Source organism: Triturus cristatus, chromosome 12 (assembly GCF_964204655.1).
Source record: "Triturus cristatus chromosome 12, aTriCri1.1, whole genome shotgun sequence".
Classification (NCBI taxonomy): domain Eukaryota; kingdom Metazoa; phylum Chordata; class Amphibia; order Caudata; family Salamandridae; genus Triturus; species Triturus cristatus.
Window position 1 is genome coordinate 180,727,053 of NC_140595.1, and position 22,011 is coordinate 180,749,063.

General features: G+C 43.1%; 1 protein-coding gene across 1 annotated transcript in view; it reads right to left on the reverse strand.

The window, feature by feature from the left end:
• Positions 1-936: 936 nt before the first annotated feature.
• Positions 937-22,011, reverse strand: part of GOT2 (glutamic-oxaloacetic transaminase 2) — a 138,239-nt gene continuing 117,164 nt past the window's right edge. The window contains exons 8-10 of the mRNA XM_085638202.1: positions 20,099-20,264; positions 18,705-18,855; positions 937-2,091 (exon numbers count right to left, since the gene is read on the reverse strand). Of these exons, the coding sequence (XP_085494328.1) occupies positions 1,969-2,091; positions 18,705-18,855; positions 20,099-20,264 (440 nt within the window). The 3' untranslated portion in view covers positions 937-1,968. The remainder of the gene's footprint in view (positions 2,092-18,704; positions 18,856-20,098; positions 20,265-22,011) is intronic.

Genomic DNA, 22,011 nt, shown 5'->3' on the forward strand with positions numbered 1-22,011 from the left:
TTCCTTACACCCACCACCATCCTTGCTGCTTCTTTCCCCTCACACCCCTTGCCCGTTTCTTCTTTACCAACCAACACCACCTCCCCACGCCCTTGTTCGTGTTTGGTTTTTCCCCTGTCCGTGTCCCTTCTGCTCTTGGCCCCTCATGCATGGTCTGAGGCCATGACCAGGAGGCACAGTGAGGAGATACACATTTTTGGTGCAGTTTTCTGTAGCACAAACGTAACCAGACGGTATTGGAGTGTAACGGTTACATTACACAAGGACACTTTTAGGTCTCAGCTTCACAGGACATGCACGGTCTCTTCACCCCCTGTGGTGTTCCTCCTCTTGTCCCTCCAGCCACACAAAAAAGCTCTAAGACATAACCAGCACTACCAGCTTCATAGCGCTTTTTTCCGTGCCTTTCAGCAATGTTGAATGGCAGATGTGCTGCTAAACAACATGGTTAAAAGACATTTCACAGCGACGACGCCAGTAGCTCTCACATTGCTTGGAGCTATTGACTTTGCCAATGCCAGATTTCTTGATGCTACGAGTACTAGACAATAAAAAAAGACCTGAATGAATGTGGCAAACGTGGTGTGACTGAACTTTATTAATGCAGTCTCACATCCTTCCGCATGGCTGCGGACAGCTGCTGGCAGCCATTAGTTTCCACAACATCTAGAACTACTTATTAAACACCAGTGAACACCTGACGGACTCAATTCCTCAGCCAAGGATTAAAAAAGGTGCAAGATGAAAAAACAGGTTCTTGGTGAGAAAACTCCAAACAGTGACTAATAATTGGTGATTTTGAAAGCGGACATTTCACAGTATTTGACAAAAACCGTAAAGACAGGTCGAATGGCAACTCGGTGGGGTTTTTCGCCAAACGGAGGGCACTTCAGCAACAAAGGTAAATGTTAACAATTAAATGTAGTACTCAAACACTGATAATTCAGTAAACTTTTATTTGAGCAGGAACAGATGGAATAAAATGGCCTACATGATTTGAGCGGTCTCTTCTCACACCGCACTAACAGCACGCAAATTTACGAACCACAGCCCCAAATACTTAACTCTACACACCAAGCACTCTTATCCAGCAGGGAGACAGGAGTATATTGCACATAATATAGGTGGTGACTGGACTAGGTAGGCTCAACTACAATCCAAATATATTGCTGTGATTGGATTACTACTCCAAATTCTGAGCACACCAGCGAGGCACTAACACACCCCAAAAAATCCTCATAAATTAGGTCACAAGTGGTGCAGGCCTCAAAATGTTAAACTGTTTTTCTCCCAATTCAGAAACAGCTGCATTAAGTGCAGGAGAGTGAGAGGGGTGGGGTAGACTGCTGATCGGCCCCTGCAAAATACCCCACCTTCGATTAACAGAAAGGCGAGGAACGGAGACAATGACAATGTTGGAAAATAAAAATGTGTATTGAAGATGCCAAAAGCTTGCAAATAACTGCAGCTCAGTTTCTCAGAATAGGCACTAATCTCCGATACATGCGTCTGCTATATTCACCAGAATACAAACATCCCGTTGAGCAGGCGAGCCCTAACCCTCCTGTTAAATGGTACCATCCCAAAAAAATGTTCCATTACTGGGACTCCAAACAACCTCAAATGTACACAGAATTGAAAGAGAAAGTTAGAACACAGAGGGGAGGCTCAGAGCAGTTCTCCAAACATTGATTCACAATGACCTAGCCAGTCCGTAAACCTAGTGAAGAGACTCCGTATACGAGGGGAAATGCTGGCATCTTCCATAGAACCCAACAGGTCCCCAGAAAAGTCCTTGTCTAACTGAGCAATAAACATTTCAGTCGGTATAGCAGAAAGTGCTGTGGTTGAAAAATAAGTGCTTTTTTTTCGTTTCTCTCGACATTTAAACACCATCAAGAAAGCTGCGAGGGCAAACATGGAGACGTTCCTTGATGCCTTGCCCGCTTTGGATATTCATGTTCCTTATTATTTGGAGACTTGATGGATGGCATGGGCGAGATATCCCACATTGGCAGAGGTAATACCAGCAACAGAAATGCGGCCATCCTTGGTCAGATAGATGGAAAATTCCTTGTTCAGACGTTCAACCTAAAAAAAAAAAACGGCAATTAAATATTTTCATCAAAACAGCAAGAGAATGGTAGTGAGAACACAATTGTGTTTACATGGAATCCTGCGCAGTCGCAGGTAGTTAGACCATCTCATACTATCAGAGCGTCTCTAAATTCAGTAGTCCCATCTTACAGCATGCTGCCTAACATGCGCAGAACATTCATAATACATGCCCCTAGGACACAACCATGTCACGAAGTGTCCTAGGGGCATGTATTATGAATGTTCTGCGCATGTTAGGCAGCATGCTGTAAGAAAACCAGAGCGTGGATTTCCAGGAAGGCATTGCCTAATTCACCAGCCCAAGATTGAGCTAGACGAATTCCTTATGAAGACCTTTTTGAATTTACATCATTAATAACCAGTCTGCAACATTTGCTATTTAAAATAATTTTAAGCCCAATTAAATTTCAAGAGTTTTTAATTGTGTTTTAAAGGTAAAGATGCACAAATCTCACTAGCATCAGGAACCTGGATTCCTGCTAAAGATGTTAAGATTTCTCCTTGTATGTTAAGAGGAGTACATAATTCTGCATTTATAGTATACATGTCTTAACATTGCTTCTGGTATCAATTCAAGTAATAGGGCAGATGACTATTGTTATTTGGAATGGATTCATATTTGCCAATACTCCACATTAATCGTAAGGCACAAGGCAACTATGAAAGGCTTTTCTAACGAATTGGAAAACATACAGGACATCGTTCCCTGGTCTAGCACGGTTGAAGATAATACACAAAGGCTAAATGCTTCTCTTGGATGACGCAGACACTTTGTATTCTTTTATTTTGAACCTCGAGGAATCAGAAATGATTGACTAGCAGTGATCTTGAATTCGTTCTTCGAAGCACTGTCCTTTTATGTGGTTATCTATTTGGGTATTCCAGCTCGCACTATGCGTTCTCCTGGACGGATAACATTCTGGTGGATGAGGTCCATCGATTTGAGCACCTTTGCTTCCACATATACTAATCTCTGGTATGCAGGCATTTCAATACCATATACCTTTAACACAACAAGCAAATTGTGGGAAATCAGATCTCAGACAAGATCCTCATTTGATTCAAATTATTGAAAAAGAAATATCTGGAGTTTTCGAATAACCAACTCTTGTTGACATGCATTTTAAAACCCAATATTAGAATAAAGAAAGAAATTGCTAAACTGAAGACTAATTTGATACACGAGAAGGAGAAGAGGTCCTTCGTGCACTCAACATCTTAAAATACAATAGGATGTGGAGCTCAATGGCTCATTTGATTGTCACAAAGTGCTCAAGTTTGGCGGGCTTAATAAAGCAGGTAAACCGCTTAATTACCATTTGAAATGTAATGGGCCCCAAAATCAAAATCCCTGTGATCATGGATGGCTCAGGTACCACTCATATGGTGGAAATGAAATTGAAACTGTATTTGAAAAATAATTTCACCTCTACTTGTGTAATAAACCTGTATCTGTCTGGAATATCTTAGATTTATCAATACCTACCATCCATCCATCCAGACAAGAGAGGCACTCTTATTAAACTATTAGAAAATTGTGATACTCAAGCCATCAACTTTTGAGAGTAGGGAAAGTTCACGGTCCAGAGGGCTTTCCTTCCTTCTTTTATCAAACTTCGAAACAGGCAACCCTTAATCCCCTTAAGCCCCTATTTGACCAGCACGCAAACTCATTGATTGCGTCAGGTTAGGCTACGGAAGCAAACATTCTGGTGAACCCAAAGAAAGGCAAGGACCTCTACTAGATCCCAAAAAATGGCAAACCAATCTCCTTCATTAATGTAGACTGTAAAAACTATGCAAAAATTATAGCTAATAAGTTGGAACCAGTCTTAGACACACTACTTTACAGGATTCAAATGGTTTTATGAAGATAAGGTTATCTTGGAGAACGCTAGGCTTTTTAGTCGTATTCAAGAGAAAGCCAAACTGATGAATACTCTGATCGCTATGGCGCTGGAGGTGTAAAAAGTCTTCAATAAAGTTTCCTGGGTTTTTCTGCATGCAATGCTTAATCGCTTTTAGTTGGGTGAAGATTACAACTGTATCTCCTTTGTTTTATGGGAAAATCCCTATGCCGAATCGACATCAATGCTCTCTCTGATAAGGGACAAAAGTGGGATGCCCTTAACCCCTTTACTGTTCTTGCTAAATTCAGAACCACTTCTATTCTCTATTAGAGAAAAATCACAACATATTTGGTGTCTCCTTCAAAGTAGGGATCTACAAGACAGCAGCTTATGCAGATGACATTCTTAATTTCACTCAGCAAGCAGAAAATAAATTCTGTTATACTAGAGAGAATAGACCAAGGCATCTGGATATTCCCCAAACAAAAATAAAACAGAAGTCCTACCCGTATATAACCTGCACCAATGCTCTCTTGTAGCCAATACATCTGGTTTGAGCCCAACCTTAACAATTCAATAAAATGCAAAGAAAACCTACACTATGATCAGTTCAAACACCATCTTGACTAATCTCCTCAAATTTATCCTGGGGCAGGACCAAAACTGTTATATCACTGCTTGGTAATTTCCCCGAAAGTCTCCAATTCATGTACCTGATGATTTGGGGAGAAAAAAACGTTTTGCATTCATTTCTGATTTCATGCCTAGCTCAAAAAAATCAAAGAATTGCTTTAACCAAGATGCAGCAACTAAACCAGCAATCCTGAATAGGCCACATCCATTGCTACAGATCGAGCAGGTTTTGCTCTACCTATTAAGTCTGATATCAGCCATAACAGTGAGGCACACTAAGACAAATAAAAATGAAATAATGCTATTTAAAGATAGCCATGGAGTTTTCTAAGCTCAATTCATGCTTCAAAATGAAATTTCCAACGCTATCCTAACTATGGCATAACCAAAAGAAAACACTATTTTGAGCACACTGGACTGCAAAAGGACTTGTGCTGTATAAATATCTTGGTACAATTGTTTTTCCTATTACCATTGTCACTTATCCAAGCTAAACACAATCTAGAAAACAATGATTTATACAAATGACTCAACTTGGATCACTTCACAAACCACACGTACTCAATCTACCAAAGAAACTAGTACAAGATAGACACTGTGCATCAAAGGTTTCCAAACTATTAGCTACTTAAACAGTGCAAGTTACAAACAAGCTTTGAGGAAAACGTGAAGACCTCTTCACTCCGGATTCCATAATGAACTACCGTAGTGTATTTGGGGTGAAAATATGTTCTCACAGATTCTAACATTCCTCCCACATTAACTCAATGTATTCTGGTCAGTCCATAATGCATTCTGGACTTATTAGAAACTATACGGTATTATAGACAATGATAATTGTTGGAGTTGCAGATCTGTTGAAGCCACAGACATATTGTGAGAAAGTGGCTCTGTATATACTGTTCCCAAATAGGTACAGTGTCCACAGTCCCCAGAGGTTTGGCAGAGGCTAAAGTTAGATATAACCTTACTCTCTAAAGTGGTAGCTTGGTCGAGCAGTAAGGCAGTATCAGAGGACAGTGTAAAGCATTTGTTGCACACTCAGTCAGCAAATGGTTTCACACACTCAATAACTGAACTCTAGGCCAATGGTCTATATATAAAAAAATATATGCTCATTTTATTTTAGAACCAACAATAGGTATTAAAATATACTTTCTCAGAATGAGATGCTGTAGGTAATTATTTTTGCAATATGCAATTGACTTCTGTAAATAATTACAAGTTATTGCAATAGGCAACACAATTTTAAACACAATGCATGGAGTTCAATGGAAGTTTCAAGTTATTTGCAGTAGGTTACTTTTTGGATTACTTTTGGAATTCCAGGACTGGATCCTAGATTCAGTCCTGGGTCAGTACTTGGAATCAAGTGATAAAAGTCGACTTAATTACTGTGATGATTTTAGACAATATTTTGCTACTTTAAAAGTTGACACTTAGAAAATATTTTATAGAAAACAGTCAATGATTCCCTATGGCAGAAAATTCAAGTTGCAGGTATAGTGTGTTCTCGTTACTTTTGCAATCCAGTACTGGGTGCCTAGACTCAGTACTGGGACCTTTATCCAAAACAGGTAAGTAATTACGTTTTCAGATATTTTACGATTTTTAAAGAATATTTAAAGATTGCAGAAATTGACACTTAGAAGAAATTTCACAGAAAAACAGTCAATGATTTCCTATGCAAGAAAATTGGGTTACTGGTAAGTAAAGTTGTAAGTATTTTTCAGAGTCAGTGCTGGGCACCAAGATCCAGCACTGGGAGCTCACCTAAGAGCAGGTGAGTATTTTCGTTCGTTACTCGGCTGATTTTTGGTGAATATTTTAAGTTTTAAAAAGTCCACACAGAAGAAATTTCAGGAAAAGCCAGTCCATGTTACCCTATGGAGAACATGGAGTTATCGGTTTAAAGGTAAGTACTCGACTGGCAGAGTTAAGGTTCTGGGCATAGACTCCGGGGACTCCCAGGGTCAGGTAGTTAGTTGGTTCACCCTCAGCGGCAAAAGGGCCGCTGGGTGCAGAGAGAGCTAGGCCCAATGTTATCCTATGAGAGGTAGGGGGGACTTGGTTGGTGGCTGCTGACTAGCAGGCCACGCGGCTGTGGGAGCTGGGCTCCTGGTCACTTACTCAGGGTAAGTGGGGAAGTAGATAGGTGTAGAGGTTGCACTGCCAGTGCCACTCGGGCGGCTGGGTGCAGGGTGCTTTTGAGCCTTCGGGCGCTCAATTGATTTCAATGGGAAATCTCCGGTTTAGAAAAAGACTGCAAGCTCGGGATGAAGATTCTTCAGGTGCCACCGCCACTTCGAAAGGTAAGTTGGGTAGTTGGAGGATAGGTAGGTACCCTGGGATTGGGCACAGGGGGCCGCAAGGCGCCGGGTGCAGGGGTGCCTTTTAGTGTCTGGAAATCTTACCCTCGGTTGATCGCGGTTGGGGGGGGCACCTGGTTCTGAGGCTGCAGGCGTGTCGAGGGAGGTCCTTGGGTGCCGGACTCTGGGTCACAGTCACCGTGGGGTCGTACTCATGGTCTTTGTTCACTCAGGCACAGGCCAGGCTTGGCTGGTGCAGAGTGTGCTGGGTTCGCGGTTCCGGTCTGCTGCCAGGGATTAGAAGTAGATTTTGAGTAGAGCCTCTACTCATGGGTGTCCCAGTGGGCTTAGAGTGAAAAGGTAGCCAGGTCCTCCGGGGTTTGTGAGGTTGCTGGCCACAAGAGATGCCGGGTTGGAGCAGGAGCAGGTTCGAGGGTCGACAGGCCGGTAGTGCTGGGGCCCAAGCAATTGAGGTCTTCCTCTTCTTAGCAGCTGCAGGGCAGGTCTTCTTTCTTCTTGCTCTTCTTCTGATTTTGTAATCTGGGGAAGGAAGGTTCAGGGTGCCCCTAAATACTAGATTTAGGGGCATTACAGGAGGTGAAGGGCAGGGACCAATGGGTCCCTGTCCTGGGGTGGGTACACCCCCTATCCTGCCTCTCTCCTGTGGGAGTGGGGCAGTAGCCTAATCCCGATTGGGCAGGGCTTCCCATCTTCAAGATGGCGAGAGACCAGAGATGTGCTTCACCTAGCCTCCCCCACCTGAGGGGTGGGGTTGGCAGGCTGGCACATCCCCTGTCCGTATTTGGGGTTTTTGGCCAAGCTTCCTGCCAGAGTGGGGGGTTGCAGTGGCCTGGGGAAGCTCACAGAGGCGGCATGCCTTTGAAGCTTCCCCCTGCCCATCCTGCGGGAGGAGATTAAGCACCTCGCCCAGGATGTGCATTCTTGCAGGCCCAGGAGAGCAGGGGGCTCTCCTACCCAGGGGTCCAGCAACATGTCTGCTCTGTGGCAGCCTAGGCAGCCTCAGAACAGACTTCGATTGAAGGTTAGGTTTTAGGGGGCATCTCCAAGATGCCCTCTGGGGTGCTTGGTACATTAAATCCCACACTGGCATCAGTGTGGGTTTAATGTGCTGAGAAGTTTGAAACCAAACTTCAGTCTTCAGTGTTGCCATTATGGTGCTGTGGAGAACGTGTTTGAAGAGCTCTCAGCACCAATGGCAGCACTGCACACAGTGCCCAGGAATGGACCTGGGTACTGTAGGGGCACAGGGCTCCTGCTCCCACACCACTTGCATAGGGCACCCAGCTAGAGTGGTGGCTGATGTATGCCATGGCAGTGTAGGTGGTGGGCATGGCACACAGGGATGTGTGCCATGTCAACTCTTTGTTTTGTCTTGTACCCAGACACCCAGCCTGCAAGGGCAGTGTGTGTGTGTAAGGGTACAGGGCCTCTAAGGGTGGCACAATGAGTGCTGCATCCCTTAGAGGCCTTTCCTGGTCACAAGGCCCTGGGTACCCTAGGGTACCACTTACCATGGGCTGACATGTGGCCAGGGTTTGCCAATTTGTGTTTTGTGTTTTAGGGAAGGAACATAGGCCCTGGGCACCTGATTGACTAAGTATGCCCTGGACTCCTGCCAAAGTACATTCAGCAATTCATCAAAAAGTGGGGGCATACCATGCAAGTAAGATGGCACTTTCTCACACATATGCTAAATGAAAGCAATCACATGTAATCTTTCTGGAATGAGGTGAAATATTATGTTACAAAGACCCTAAACACTGATAGGACACCGGACTTTCCTTTAAACATTTCTAGAGGTCTTCTCTTTCTCGGTCTTCACGGCTGTGCCTGAATGATCTCTCCCCATTAGACCTCATGAGAACTGTCACCGTAAAATCCATTCTCTCAGAATGGAAGAATGTTAAACAACTATCTGTACACACTTATGGGCTTGGCTCAAATTTGTCCAAAGCGTATACAACACTCAAAATATATTTATTAACAGGAAATATATAGTAAAAAATGTAAGGAGCAGACTGAACTCATTCCTCCAATCACCTAAACTACCATGAGTGAACCACGCTTCATCTTTGCTATCTTTCAATTAAGAACATTCACATAAGACTCCAGTTCTCAATTAGCTAAATCTCCCCTCTAAATATGGCGTACACCTAGACTTCCTCTTTTGTTACCGGCACCAACTCCTAATACTTTCCTCTTTTGCTTATGAATATTTACATTACATTTTAATGTAATACTTGCAATCCGAAGCAAAGATGGTCTAGTTGCACAATATCTTTTTCACCTGAACTCCGAACAAGAGCTGGATAATGGACTTCCTAGAAATGATGGCTTCTAAGCAACGTGTGTTTCTAAACACTCCATGGTTTTAGCTGCCGGCTATGAATGTACAAGTAAAAAGGAAATTCACATTGAAAACTTTTTTCCCCCCCATAAGGTCAAGTTATGAATAAAAAAAAAAAACAACGCGTGTGACCCAAGCATAAAATAGCAAATCACACAATAGGTGAATTTGCAAGAGCAGAACACGTGTATAATATAGGTAAAGTTTACATTTGATTTCTATACCACTCATGATCGAGAATGTGCTCTGAAAGTTAAGAATTAAAAAATAGCAATTTTCAGTCCCTCTCCCGAGAATCTTTCTGGCTTAAATACCAGTTCTAACAGACATGTGAAAGCTCTTCAGTAGGTCATTTGATAGTTCCTACAAAACGGAACCGTATCGCACGTGAGCATCAGTAGCAGGATTAATGAAATGGAAAGTTTCTGGGCTTTCTGGAGGAAAAGCGCACACTTTGATTTGTTTAAAAAGTTGAAGTTTGACTTGCATCTCATACATCTCTAATTTAAAGGTTTAGTTGTTGCAGGTCAAGTCGCATCATGCAGACGGACTTAGAATAAGGACGATATATTCTTCACATAAATCAATAGCAAACAGAAGGAAAAAGGGTACTTATTTGTTTTCCAACTTAGGGATGTTTAATAGATTCGCTTGCTTGAATTATTCCCATTCAGAGTAGTAATCTTCAATACTCAAAATCTACACAGCAGTGTAGAAATACAATAATATAACATCGCTTTAGGCATGCACTGCAGCATCTGCACCTTCTTACATGGTCCAAACTCTGATCACTGAGGTGAAGAGATTGAGCTCCATTCTGCATAGGCATCCATTTCAGTGACTTTCCAAGCAACAATTCAAGTATAGAGTAGGCTCAGCAAAAAGCACCTTCCCATGAACCGTGGTTCTGGTGCAGTGTACAACCTCTTTGTTCCAGTGTGGTCTTCACACCTTGAGATAACAGAGCACAATGCTTGCTATAATCCAGTTGGAACTCTCCTACTTCAGAATGGGATAATTTGTGATACTGAAGGAAACAAATTGACCGCCACTCTTCTGTTCTCTCCACATTAAACTTTGCACGATGCAAGTTTGGACTTCTCTAGTACACCAAGGCCAAAACTAGTTTGTTCTTGGCAGCAATACTTCTAATATGAGGCCTTTATATATTATGTCTTGTACTGCCAAAAAACGATCTACTGGGGGTGTCCACTTTGGATATTAAGAAAGCAACCGACCCACTAGGATGGTCTTGTTTATTTACATTATTAAAAAGGATGTTTGTTTGGTCCACAAATATTGATTTGGATCAGGCTCTCACACTAGGCGCCAGGTTCAAAACTGGTTATGTTTATTCTGCTCAATGGAACAAAAAGGAGGCAGGGTTGCTGCCTTTTTCCTTTATTTGTGCTGATTATATTGCATTGACAGTGGTCTGTAAATATCAAGTACTCAACATATTTACCTATGCGCCAATCAGTCATGTGACCGCAATCCATAATCACAGCTGCAGGAGGTCATGTTCATGTTAAATAGATTCAGACACATTTCTGGCCTTAGAATCAACTGCGGTAAACTATGCCTGTTCCTCTTGCATCATAGTGCCACTGACCCCCTCTCTGCTCCCTGAGATCATGGAAAAATACTAAGTTCAAGTGTCTGGGCATCTAGATACTTCATTTGGATCCCAACCTTATTGTTGGTAAGGTGTGTAACACGCTAAGTGCAATGAGAAACTCAATTTGCTTTTGGAACAGTTTGGTAGGTGATGTGGCTGAAAAAGATCCAGTTGGTTCTGGAGATTGAGAACCCTTTGGGGAAAGCTGTTCCCATAATGGTACTGAGAATTGACACCAGATAAGGTTGAATTTGAGACGGTTGGAGATGTGATTTTGTCACATTGATTGAGAAACCGAATTGAAGCAGTAAATGATTTTCTTATAGGTGTCATGTTAGACATTTGGATTTGTCCGAACTCCTGTTCAGCCAATGGTCGAGATTAGGAAAAACATTTGTTTTCTCTGCTTAGTTTTGCTGTTACTACTCCTAGACTTTTTGTGAATACCCTTGGGGCAGTTGTTATTTTGAAGGGTAGACTTTGAATTGATAAGGATGTCAACTTAACACAAATTTTTTAAAAAACTGTGTGCAGTAAGAATTGGAATGTTGAAATAAGTGTTCTTCAGGTATAATGCGGTCATGAAGTTGCCTTTTTGAAGTAGTGGTCTTATATCTTGTAGTGTGACCATGTAAAAATATGACCGTATGTAGCGTTTTAAATGGCTGTAGATCCAGAATGGGTCTTAGGGTTTGTCCTGGTTTTATTTTTTTGTTTTGTTTTATATAGCGCTGGCTAGACCAAGAGGTAACAGAGCGCTTTATATGTTTAGGGAATAGGATTACAACAAGTACATGACAAGACTCAAGTGGGAATCACCGGCGGTCATACAGAAAAAAAAAAGTATAGGAAAAACGGGGAAGATGACAGTGAGTCCGCAGAGTCAAATTGTCAGGGGACTTCCAACAGGAATTGTCCAAGAGAGTTGGGCCTTTGGGAGGCATAGGTCATCAATGTGACCTTGTTAAAGTAGTTGTTGAGTAACAGATTTGAGGTCCTGTTTGAGGCAAGAAAAGCCAGAATTGCAGCCCAGGTCCTGGTTAGGGGGATGAGAAGGAGCAGTTGGTTCTTCTCAGAGCCTGGCTTTTTCATACTCATGATAATTTTGTTTCTGGTACTTGGGGGTTTTAGTATGTAGGGCTTTGTGGGCGATAAATGCCTTCTTGTTGATGCACCTTCCTTCGATGGGGCGCAAAGTGAGTGTTTTGAGTGCAGGAGAGATGTGGTCAAACAGTTTGGTTCCTGTGATGAGATTGGCAGCCACATTGAGGATTGTAGTTGGGGGCTGAAAGTGGCTTTTGGGACTTCCTGTCAGGGTGGCATTGCCGTAGTCAAGTTTTGAGAGGACTAGAGATTTTACTACTGTCTTAAGATCCTCAGGTGGGATAAACAGTTTGATTTTTTTTTTCTTTTTTAGATGTTTTAGTGTGTAAGGCGCACTTTTGGCAGTTTTTTTGATGTGTTCTTTCATTGACAGGTTTGCGTCCAGGTTGATACCCAGAGATTTAGCATAGTTGGACAGTGAGATAGGGCTGTTTAGTGCATTCAGATTTTTGAGCCATTCTTGGATGGGTAGGTGATTGCTCCTTGGGGAGAGGAACAGGATTTCCGTCTTGACAGAGTTCAGCTTAAGGTGGTTGATATTAAGCCACATTTGAATCGATTAGTTTGGCATTAAGATGTTGGACGTCACTGGGTGATTTTATTCTGTAGTAGAGTTGTGCGTCGTCGGCATATAGGCGATATTTGATACCAGCATGGTTCAGGATAGTGGAGGGGTTCCATGAAGAGATTAAATAGGGCTGGTGAGAGGATGGAACCTTGAGGTACTTCTTTGGGCTACTGGTGCAGGTTGAGAAATTTTTAATTTTTATTTGCTGGGAGCATTGTTGAAGATAGGACTTGAACCATCTCAGGACAGTGCCATTGATACCAGTGCAGTTCTGGAGTGTCACCAGTAAGGCTGGGTGAAGTACTGTATCAAATGCTGCTCATAGGTCAAGTAGGATTAGGAGGCAGGAGTCTTCTTCATCTAAGGCATTGTGTAGGTCTTCTGTTATATTGAGCATAGCAGCTTCAGTGCTACAACCTTTTCTTAATCCTGACTGGAAGGTGTCTTGGAGGTTAAATTCTTCAATTGCTTGATTAAGTTAAAGTAGGACACATTTCTCCAGCGTTTTGTTGGTCTTTGGTATTAGAAAGTAAACTCCTTTGTTTTGATATTTGAACGGGACATTTTTTGCAGAAATGCCTTTACTACTACTTTGAGCAGGTGTAGATGTTGTGGATTGAATACCTGTCTTTTTGGTGGAATATTTGTTGGTTGTTGAAGTAATTCTAGGCAATATCCTCGTTTGATAATGTCCAAGACACATTGGTCTAATGTAGTGTTTTGCCACAATAGATAGTAACCACAACCTTGTTGATGATTGTTGTGAACGTTGACAGGAATGTGTATATGCAGTTTTTTCTGTCTGGGATCCAATTTAATAGGTACAGTGTCTTTATTTGGATCCGGTTGTGTTGCAGGCAGTCTTTGCTTATCGGCATCAAAGTTTTTGGAGCCGAAATGGAAAGTCCTTTTGGCTCTTAAGGTTTAGACTCCGAGGGTTTTGCTGTCAAAGGTTTCAAACTGAAGTTTTCGGTTCAGAACCAATCTTGGATTTGGAGCTCGAAGGTTTTGGCTCGGAAGTAGGTTTTGGCCGCCTAGGTCCCGAGCCGGAAGGCTTTTTACAGTGTTTCGGTGCAGAGCCAGAAGGCGGAGTGTGAGAAACCTCTTCTTGGTGCCGACCTTGGCCTTAAGCATAGGCGGTGCCAAAGCCTTAAATATTTTAGGGACGGTGGGAGGTGGGGGAGAATGTGTCTTCAGTACTCACGTCCCCTTGTCCCTGCGGCACATTATGGTCTTCAAAGTCGATCTGCAATTCTGAACCGGAGTTGGACGCAGCCGAAGCCAGCTCTTCTGCTGCGGATACTTCTTCTTGAGCAGAGTCTTCACCGAAGAGAACCGGTGTGACATCCAACCGCTGCATCTCTCGACGTCGAGCCAGACGATCATGGAGAGTTTGCTTTGATCTGAAGGATGGACACGCATCGCAGACTTGCTCCTTGTGCTCGGAGGACAAGCAAAAATTACATAGCTGATTAGTCTGCGTGGATATTTTGCGTGGCACAGAGAACAGAATTTAAATGGGGTCCGTTCCATCGACGAGGAACCGAACAGACGCGGGTAGGCCGAAAGGCCGCCCACAGATCTTCGGACCGAAATGTCTAAGTTGAGTTTTTGTTCGACCTGCGGAGAGGGAAGCGTGTTGGAGAACAATAGGTCATAGGTCAAGTAGGATTAGGAGGCAGGAGTCGAGGTAGAGAGGCGTACACACCAAGGGGGAACTCGAGGATTGATTCCAAAGCGAAGCGCAACAATACCAGTCTGAACCGGATGGCGGAAAAAAAACAATCTAACAATGGAGTCGATGCCCATGCGCACTATCACCAAAAGGAGGAGTCCCCTACTTTGTGACTGGAAAGACTTCTTTGAACAAAAACAACTTGCAAACATCTGGGCACAACACTAGATGGCAGGGGTATGCAAAGCATGTGATCTACAGCTCACATGCCTCGAACAAAACATTTATTGGGGGGTGTAACACCCCCCACGAAGCTATGCCCCTGTTAACATGCTTTTGGGTACAGTAGCAGACAAACCTCTTCCATTTTACTGCACAGCAAGCTTGAGTAATTGGTCTGCACGCTTACTTGGTCTTTTCACTCCTGTGGTGTGACAGGTAAGTGAACTCTAGGATCTCAGGAGCCAGATTGCTAGTGGACCGGTTTGGGTCCTAATGGCTGATCTGTCGCTGATTTCTGGTGAGAAGAGACACTGTTGGGGAGTTTCTCGGGGGGGGGGGGGGGGGAACGGGACTGATGGTCCTTAAGAACAGTGAAAGCTACAAGGATAAGTGTCTCGGACAATTGCTGCATCTCCTGCACTGCTTGTGGAGGGAGAGGTGGAAAATGTGTAAGCAAACATCCCGGACCAGTTAATCTATAGTGGACTTGGGCAGTGAACTCCGCTTGCAGAGATTTTCCTCGCTCACCAGCGTTAAGTTGGGGAGTGTGAGCAACGTAAATCCAACACTAAACCACCTCTCAGCAAGATTTCTCAACGTGGACAGTTGCGACCGCTCACATTGAGAAGCCATCCGTTAGTGTTGCTCAAGTAGAACATTTGCTCAAGCAGTAGAAAGAAACAGCGACCTCTTGCGCTGTGCCTGGTGCTGTTCACACTGATTTTCCAGTGTGGGACAAACACCCGGCACTAAAAATCAGCACAAACGGCATGACCCAACGCACTCTGCCGCTTGTGGAATTCCGCGTAGCACGACAGAGTTTTTTGGTCACTTTGCGAACTCCGCTCAAGCCTAATTCATAGTGCATTGCCCATGGACTGTGGCAGTTAAACCCTGGAGGTGAAATTGGCATTTTGCTTTCTCTGGGTGGGCCAACAGGTCTATCTGTGGAGTTCCCCAGCGTTTTCAGTAGTTTATTACTTGGAGACAAAGTTCCCATTCGTGAACCTCTTGCTGAGAAGATCAATGTTCACTCCCAAAAGGTACTCCGCTATCAAATGGATGTGGTGATGAAGGGCCCAAATCCAGACTGTTTGAACTAGACCTGCAAGGCTGAAAGAGTGAATGTCACCTTGCTTTTGTAGGTAGTACATCCCAGTCATGTTGTTCGTTCAGACTAGCATTACCTCGCCTTGTATGAGAGAGAGAGGAAGGCTTTGAGGGCTAGCTGAATTGCTAGGAGCTCAAGATAATTGATGTGGTAGCCCTGCAGTTGTGGAGTCCACAAAGCTTGCACTGCTGTGAGATGGAGATGTGCATAACTTGTGCCAAGTCTATGGTAATGGTGACCTGCGATAGAGAGGCTTTAAAAGGCCTGCCCTGCTAAATATTGTTGCCGTTTCACCACTGCAGAGAGCAATAAACACTGGCATTTACCAACAATATATCCTCCATCCTTACCCTCTGCTTGGGACCATTGTGCTACAAGGCCCTGTTGAAGTGGGCGCATATGCAGTCGGGCATGGAGAACTATGGTGATACAGGAGGCCATCATGCCAAGGAGTTGCATAAGTGTGCTAAAAGAAAGACAATTTGGCTGGAAAAGAGGGCCAAGCTAATGGAAAGCCATGACTTTGTTGACTGGGGTAGGCTTTGCCTGTTACCCAATTGAGACATGACCCTAGAATAGTTTGAATATGCAGAGAGATGAAATGGGACTTTGTGATGTTGATGGTTAAGCCTAAGATGTGCAATACGGATAACGGTTTGCGTATGGGCAAGGCACTATTGTTTGCTTGAGTTCCTGATCAGTCAATCGTACAAATAGGGGAAAATATGAAGGCCCCGTCATAGTCGTCTTAAATGTGCTGCGACCACAGCTAAGCAATTGGAAGAGACCCTTGGAGCGAATGTTACATGGAATAGCAAGACTGAACTGGTAATGCTGGCCACTTTCCACGAACCACAGGTTGAGTCGGTGGGCTAGGAGGACGTGAAGTGAAAATAGGTCTCCTTCAGGGCCAATGCTGCCATGAAGTCTCTGCTGCAGCATAAGTATGATATCCTGAAGGGTTACCATGTATAAGTGTTTCAACACTAACAGCGAAAGGGTCTGGTTTGTGAATTGGTTTGAGACCCAGCCTTTTTGGGGGTTAAGGAAGTACATTGGGAAAACAAACCCATTTCCTTTGGTGTTGTGAGGGGACTGGTTTGATGACACCTTTTTGTAGAAAGGTTTGTACTTCTTCCTCTAAACGTTTGTGGTTCTCACTGAGGTGTGAGATCGTATGTTCGGAGGTTGGGGTATAAGTGAAACTGTAGACAGTAACCTTGTTGAACTATGGCTAGTACCCATTTATCTGATCTCTTACCATTCTGCCAGGAAATCGCCGATTCTCCACCCAACAAACGTAGGTGGGAGTTGTAAGGAGTCAATATTTTGTAGTGGCAGAGGCTCCCTTACAGGAACCTCCTTTGGCTCTTCCTTTGTTGTTGTTACCCCTAAACCCCTTCTTGTGTAAACTCAAGGTATAAGGCTGATAAGGCTGCAGTTGTTGCTTTTGGCGAGAGCCCGCATCTGGGTAGGTAGTATTAGAACCTGCACAGTATTGCTACCTGCTAAGAACTCCCTTGACTAATGGTTTGGACAGCCCCTTAGCCATATCCGTATCCTTCTGAAGATTTTCTAACCATTAGCCGGAATGTGTACACCGCCCCCCCCCCTCCCTTTAAGAAGACACCCAACTCCTATTAATTTAATCTACCACACAGAAACTAGATTTGATGGACAGAATGGTTTGAGAGTACAAGACTAATCTCAATAACCAATGATAAACACACACCAGTAATTCCGGAGCAGTATGCTGCCTGGCATAAAGTGCTTCAATGCCTCATCAAGCGCAATAAGTGTTACATAAATGCAATCACAATACAATACATAACCCTGCTGGCCCACACCAATATCTTAACACTCAGCAGTTAATAAAGTTTATACAGGCTGCATAATAAGTCATCTTTTACAGACTCACATAAAACAGATCTGCTTTAGGTTTTGCCCATCGCCCAGTACTCTGCATGCTTTAAACCAGCCATCACCACGTAAACAGATATGAATTAGCTGAAAAGATCTGTCACATACTGCTGGCCAATCAGAGGGATATAATCTAGTCCCTCACTGCAAATAAAAAACAAACATACTGTGATCACTTCGATACCGTACATGACAACCAGATATAGAAAGATATTAAAGCTCACCATCAGCAGATCCCTGCACTGTATCTTTTAACAAATTATCTCAACATGGACATCCCACTGCAGTAAATAGCTAAGTGGACTATGCTCCTAATAAACACCGTAAATGGACCTGCAGACCTGCTCAAAGCTGCCAGGTTACTGAAAACCATAAACTGGACACTTCTCTCCCATATTTCCTTAGCAATCACACTGCTGAGCCCCATGTCCCAGTACACAATAATCGCACCTCGGTTGTCATCACAGACATGTTAACACTACCCATGTAGGATCAAAACAAAGACAACACACTTCCAACCACATACTGCATGGTGTAGTGTACTAACTGCATAGGCAAGTGCTCCAGAGCACCATACAGAGGTAGTAAGTGCTATATGGAAACTGCAGTAACAACGTGTCAACCAAGCAAAGGCAGCAGAAGCAAACTTAGTGAAATGTATACTTTCAATGGAAACCGGCTACACAGTCTTGTAAACTGTTCTGCAAACACAATTCTAGATTTTAGTTGTAGGGCAACTATTCAATCCGAGTTTACAGCTATGAATACTCGGAAGAAACCCATTACCATAGTTATCAATAGAAACCTGAAATTTGATTTATTATCTCCTGGATGGGACTATATCGCACACAAGCAGAACATCTGTTACTCAGGTCTGTTATTCAAATTCCAAATCTGATCACACAATTACATTGACAAATTTACTTCCCGCCGTGGTATGCCTGATGTACACAGTTGCAAATGTGTTGCCGAAGACATCACCAACTGGGTTACTCTTGGCAAAAGATGTATACGACCTTTGCGATGCAACTGCAAGTATAAATAATATTTTAACCTACTCCTTAGATTTAACCAGTTAGGCGTCAGTTTTGCTACTTTGGACCATCCAGTAGCATGGAATTGCGGTGCCAATTTAATTTTTTTAATTAAGCTAGGAGCTTTGTATCTGTAATATGCCTGCAAAAAGTAAACAGTCAACATGCACTCACCTGCTCTGGCTTCAAGCCTGTGAAGCAAAACATGCCAATCTGATCGGTGATGTGCTGCCAGTTGTGGATAGAGCCCTCCTTCTTCAGATTGGAAACCAGCTGCTCCCTCATACTGATGATGCGGTTAGCCATCCCCTTTACTTCCTCCAGCCTGAGACGGGCATAAAGAATAAGAGCAATGACCAAATAAGCAGGTTAGGTACTTTCAGAACCTTATGGCTGTTTTGCAGAGCCCAGAAAACTTGAAATTTACTATGATCCATAAAATTTGACAGTAGAAAACTACTGCCAGGCACATAGTTCACCCTCTTGTGTAAAACAGAATACGAAAAAGCACACCCACTGGTTTTTCACCTTTTAAAAAATATAAATAATGGTAACTTGGTCATGATAAGATGCTCTAAGTACCAGGCGGGTGTACTTGACAAGAACGGATTAAAAATTACCCCTTTATTAATGTTAACATGACAACTGTATCTGCAATTGCTTTACCCCTGGTGTAAAAGTACCTTAAACGGCTCTAAAATACCCTTTGAATATTCTCCATTGGAATTCCCTGCTTTAAGCTTTTAATTCAAAAGGTAAACAAAAGCAGGTTTTGCTGTATTTACCAATTATCAGACCAGCTTTTCTGGAGCATTCCGTCCCATTACACACTCGCCACATGAATGCTCTAAACAGTGCAAATATTGCTTTTCACTAATTGGGAAGGGGGGTTTGTAAGCAAACAAAATTGTTCAGTGAAACAGTAGATCAATTCAAATTCTCCTCTCACAGGGCGAATGTTAATAAAATGGAAATGCTGATCTTGTGCGACACAATGAACCCACATGTGGGTATACCCATCTCAGTGCGTTGCACAGAGCAAACTCATGTTGGACTGATGAGTAATGATCGCTAAAAGTCTCAGCCACTGGCAATCTCTCAGGCCCAACTCCACTATTTATCATCCACCATGCCATTTTAAAGTCTGTGCACAAATCAGGCTTGATCCTGCTATCCGAGGAGCCTTCCAACCCGAACTGCCCAACATCCTCTGAACAGGAACGCAAGCAACCCAGTAGCTGAGTTGAATTCAAGCATTCCTCACATCACCTTTTTGTGTATCTAAATGAATAACATGGGAGCATTAAAAAGTTGGGGAAATTTTGTGATGGGCTAGATTTGAGGAGGCTCAACAGAGGGTGGAACTTGACAGCACAAATCTTTTTATGTCACATGTACAATGTGACAGCAGCAAAAACTAAGACTAATGATGCTGTCACAATTATCTGTGGTGGTTTAGGCAGGTGCATTTAATTGTGCAAACCTTAAACATGTCTTAGTGCCCCTTTGTTTGCAGACTGCATGAACATAGCACGAGAAGTTTGGACATAAGCTGCAAGCCTGCTCACCATTCCTTGCGTAGCTCTGCATTGGTCAGGATGGTTGCTGCGATTCTTGCTCCGTTAATGGGGGGATTAGAATACATGGGCCGAATCAGAATCTTCACTTGGGACTCCACCCGTTTAGCCTCGTCCGCATCCTGGCAGATGGCAGTGAAAGCACCCACACGCTCTCCTGATGAATACAAAAGCATTAGGAATTACAATAAGTCACTATGTGCTAACTAGGGAAAGCAACACTTAACTTCCAAACTGTGCACTTATGGCTGAAGAACAAGTCCATACCCGAAGCAACACGTTGCACAATAATGAAAACACTTGGTAGCGACCAGGATGCGAGAATACATTTTTCACTTCATGCCCTTGGGCATATACCCTTTTATACCTACTGCAGGGACAAATGCCCTTGACATGGCTTGGTGAAGCCATGCTGCCCTGCTCTACGGACAATTTTCTGGAAAGCTCTGCAAGTATGCAAAAATGCTTCCCCAAAAATTTAATTTGGACCAAGAATAAGACCACTGACAATTTGCAAGTCGTAGAAGCATAAACAGTTCAAGACAAAGCCAAATCTGTCTACTTCAAGAGCCTCATTACCTCTCATAAATCACACCTAAGATAACTGGCAAGGATTTATGCTACATACCCAGTAAGCATCTGTTCTTCGCATGTAGAGCTGTAGATTCATATGCTTTGCATACTCCTGTCATTTAGTGTTGGGTCCAGATGTTTGCAAGTTGTTGGTCTTCGAAGTCACCAGGTAAAGGGACTCCTCCATTCGGTGACAGTGAGCGTGGGCATCAACTCCATTATTAGATTGTTTTACCACAAGACATTGAGAATGGAGTAAGTGAGCGTAGTGTAGTACAGAGATGTCCATGTGTATATAGTGTGAATAATAAGAGCTGCAACAACCACAGGTGTCCGGGGAGGAGGGAGGGCGCATGTGAATCTACAGCTCTACATGCCAAGAACAGATGCTTACAGGGTAACCTAATCCGTTTGAGGCATGTGTGCTGTAGATACACATGCTTCGCATAGACTATATAGTAGTATTCTCCTAAAGCGGAGGCTAACCAGTAGATTTTGCAGCGGTTTGAGTAAGTGTTTAGCACTGCTCGCCCTACATTGCCTTGTTGACGTGCTAACACATCCACACAGTAGCATTTGGTAAGTGTGTATGGTGTGGACCATGTTGCTGCTTTACAAATGTCAGCTATAGAGAGGTTACCTAAAAGGGCCATAGATACACCTATTTTACGAGTGGAATGTGCTCTAGGAGGTATAGACAAAGTTGGTTTAGCTTTTGCGTAGGAGGTTTGAATGAATTTAACAATCATCTTGCAATACCAGATTTAGAGATAGGATTGCCTTTGTGAGGTGTAGCATATGTAACCAGCAGTTGTTTTGTCTTACGAAAATCCTTTGTTCTTTCAATATAATACAATAATGCTCTTCTGACATCAAGAGTATGAAGAGCCCTTTCTACCACCCAATCAGGTTGAGGAAAGTACACAGGTAACTCAACGGACTGGTTGATATGAAAAGCAGAAACCACTTTGGGAAAGAATTTTGCGTTGGAGTGAGAACTACTCTCTATGAAGTTGAAAGAATGGTTCTTCTAAGGTTAATGCTTGTAGCTCACTAACTCTCCTTAATTAAGTGATCGCAATGAGGAAGGCAACTTTCCATGAAAGACACTGTAGCGGACAGTTGTATAATGGTTCAAAAGGTGAACCTATGAGCCATGTAAGCACAATGTTTAGATTCCAAACAGGTGCAGGAGTTACCCTGGGTTCTAATACTCTTAAGACACTCCATAAAAGCTTTAATTACTGGAACTTTGAACAAACATAGATGTTGCCAGTTTTGCAAATATGCAGCTACTGCTGTAAGATGCAATCGAATGGAAGTGTAGGCTA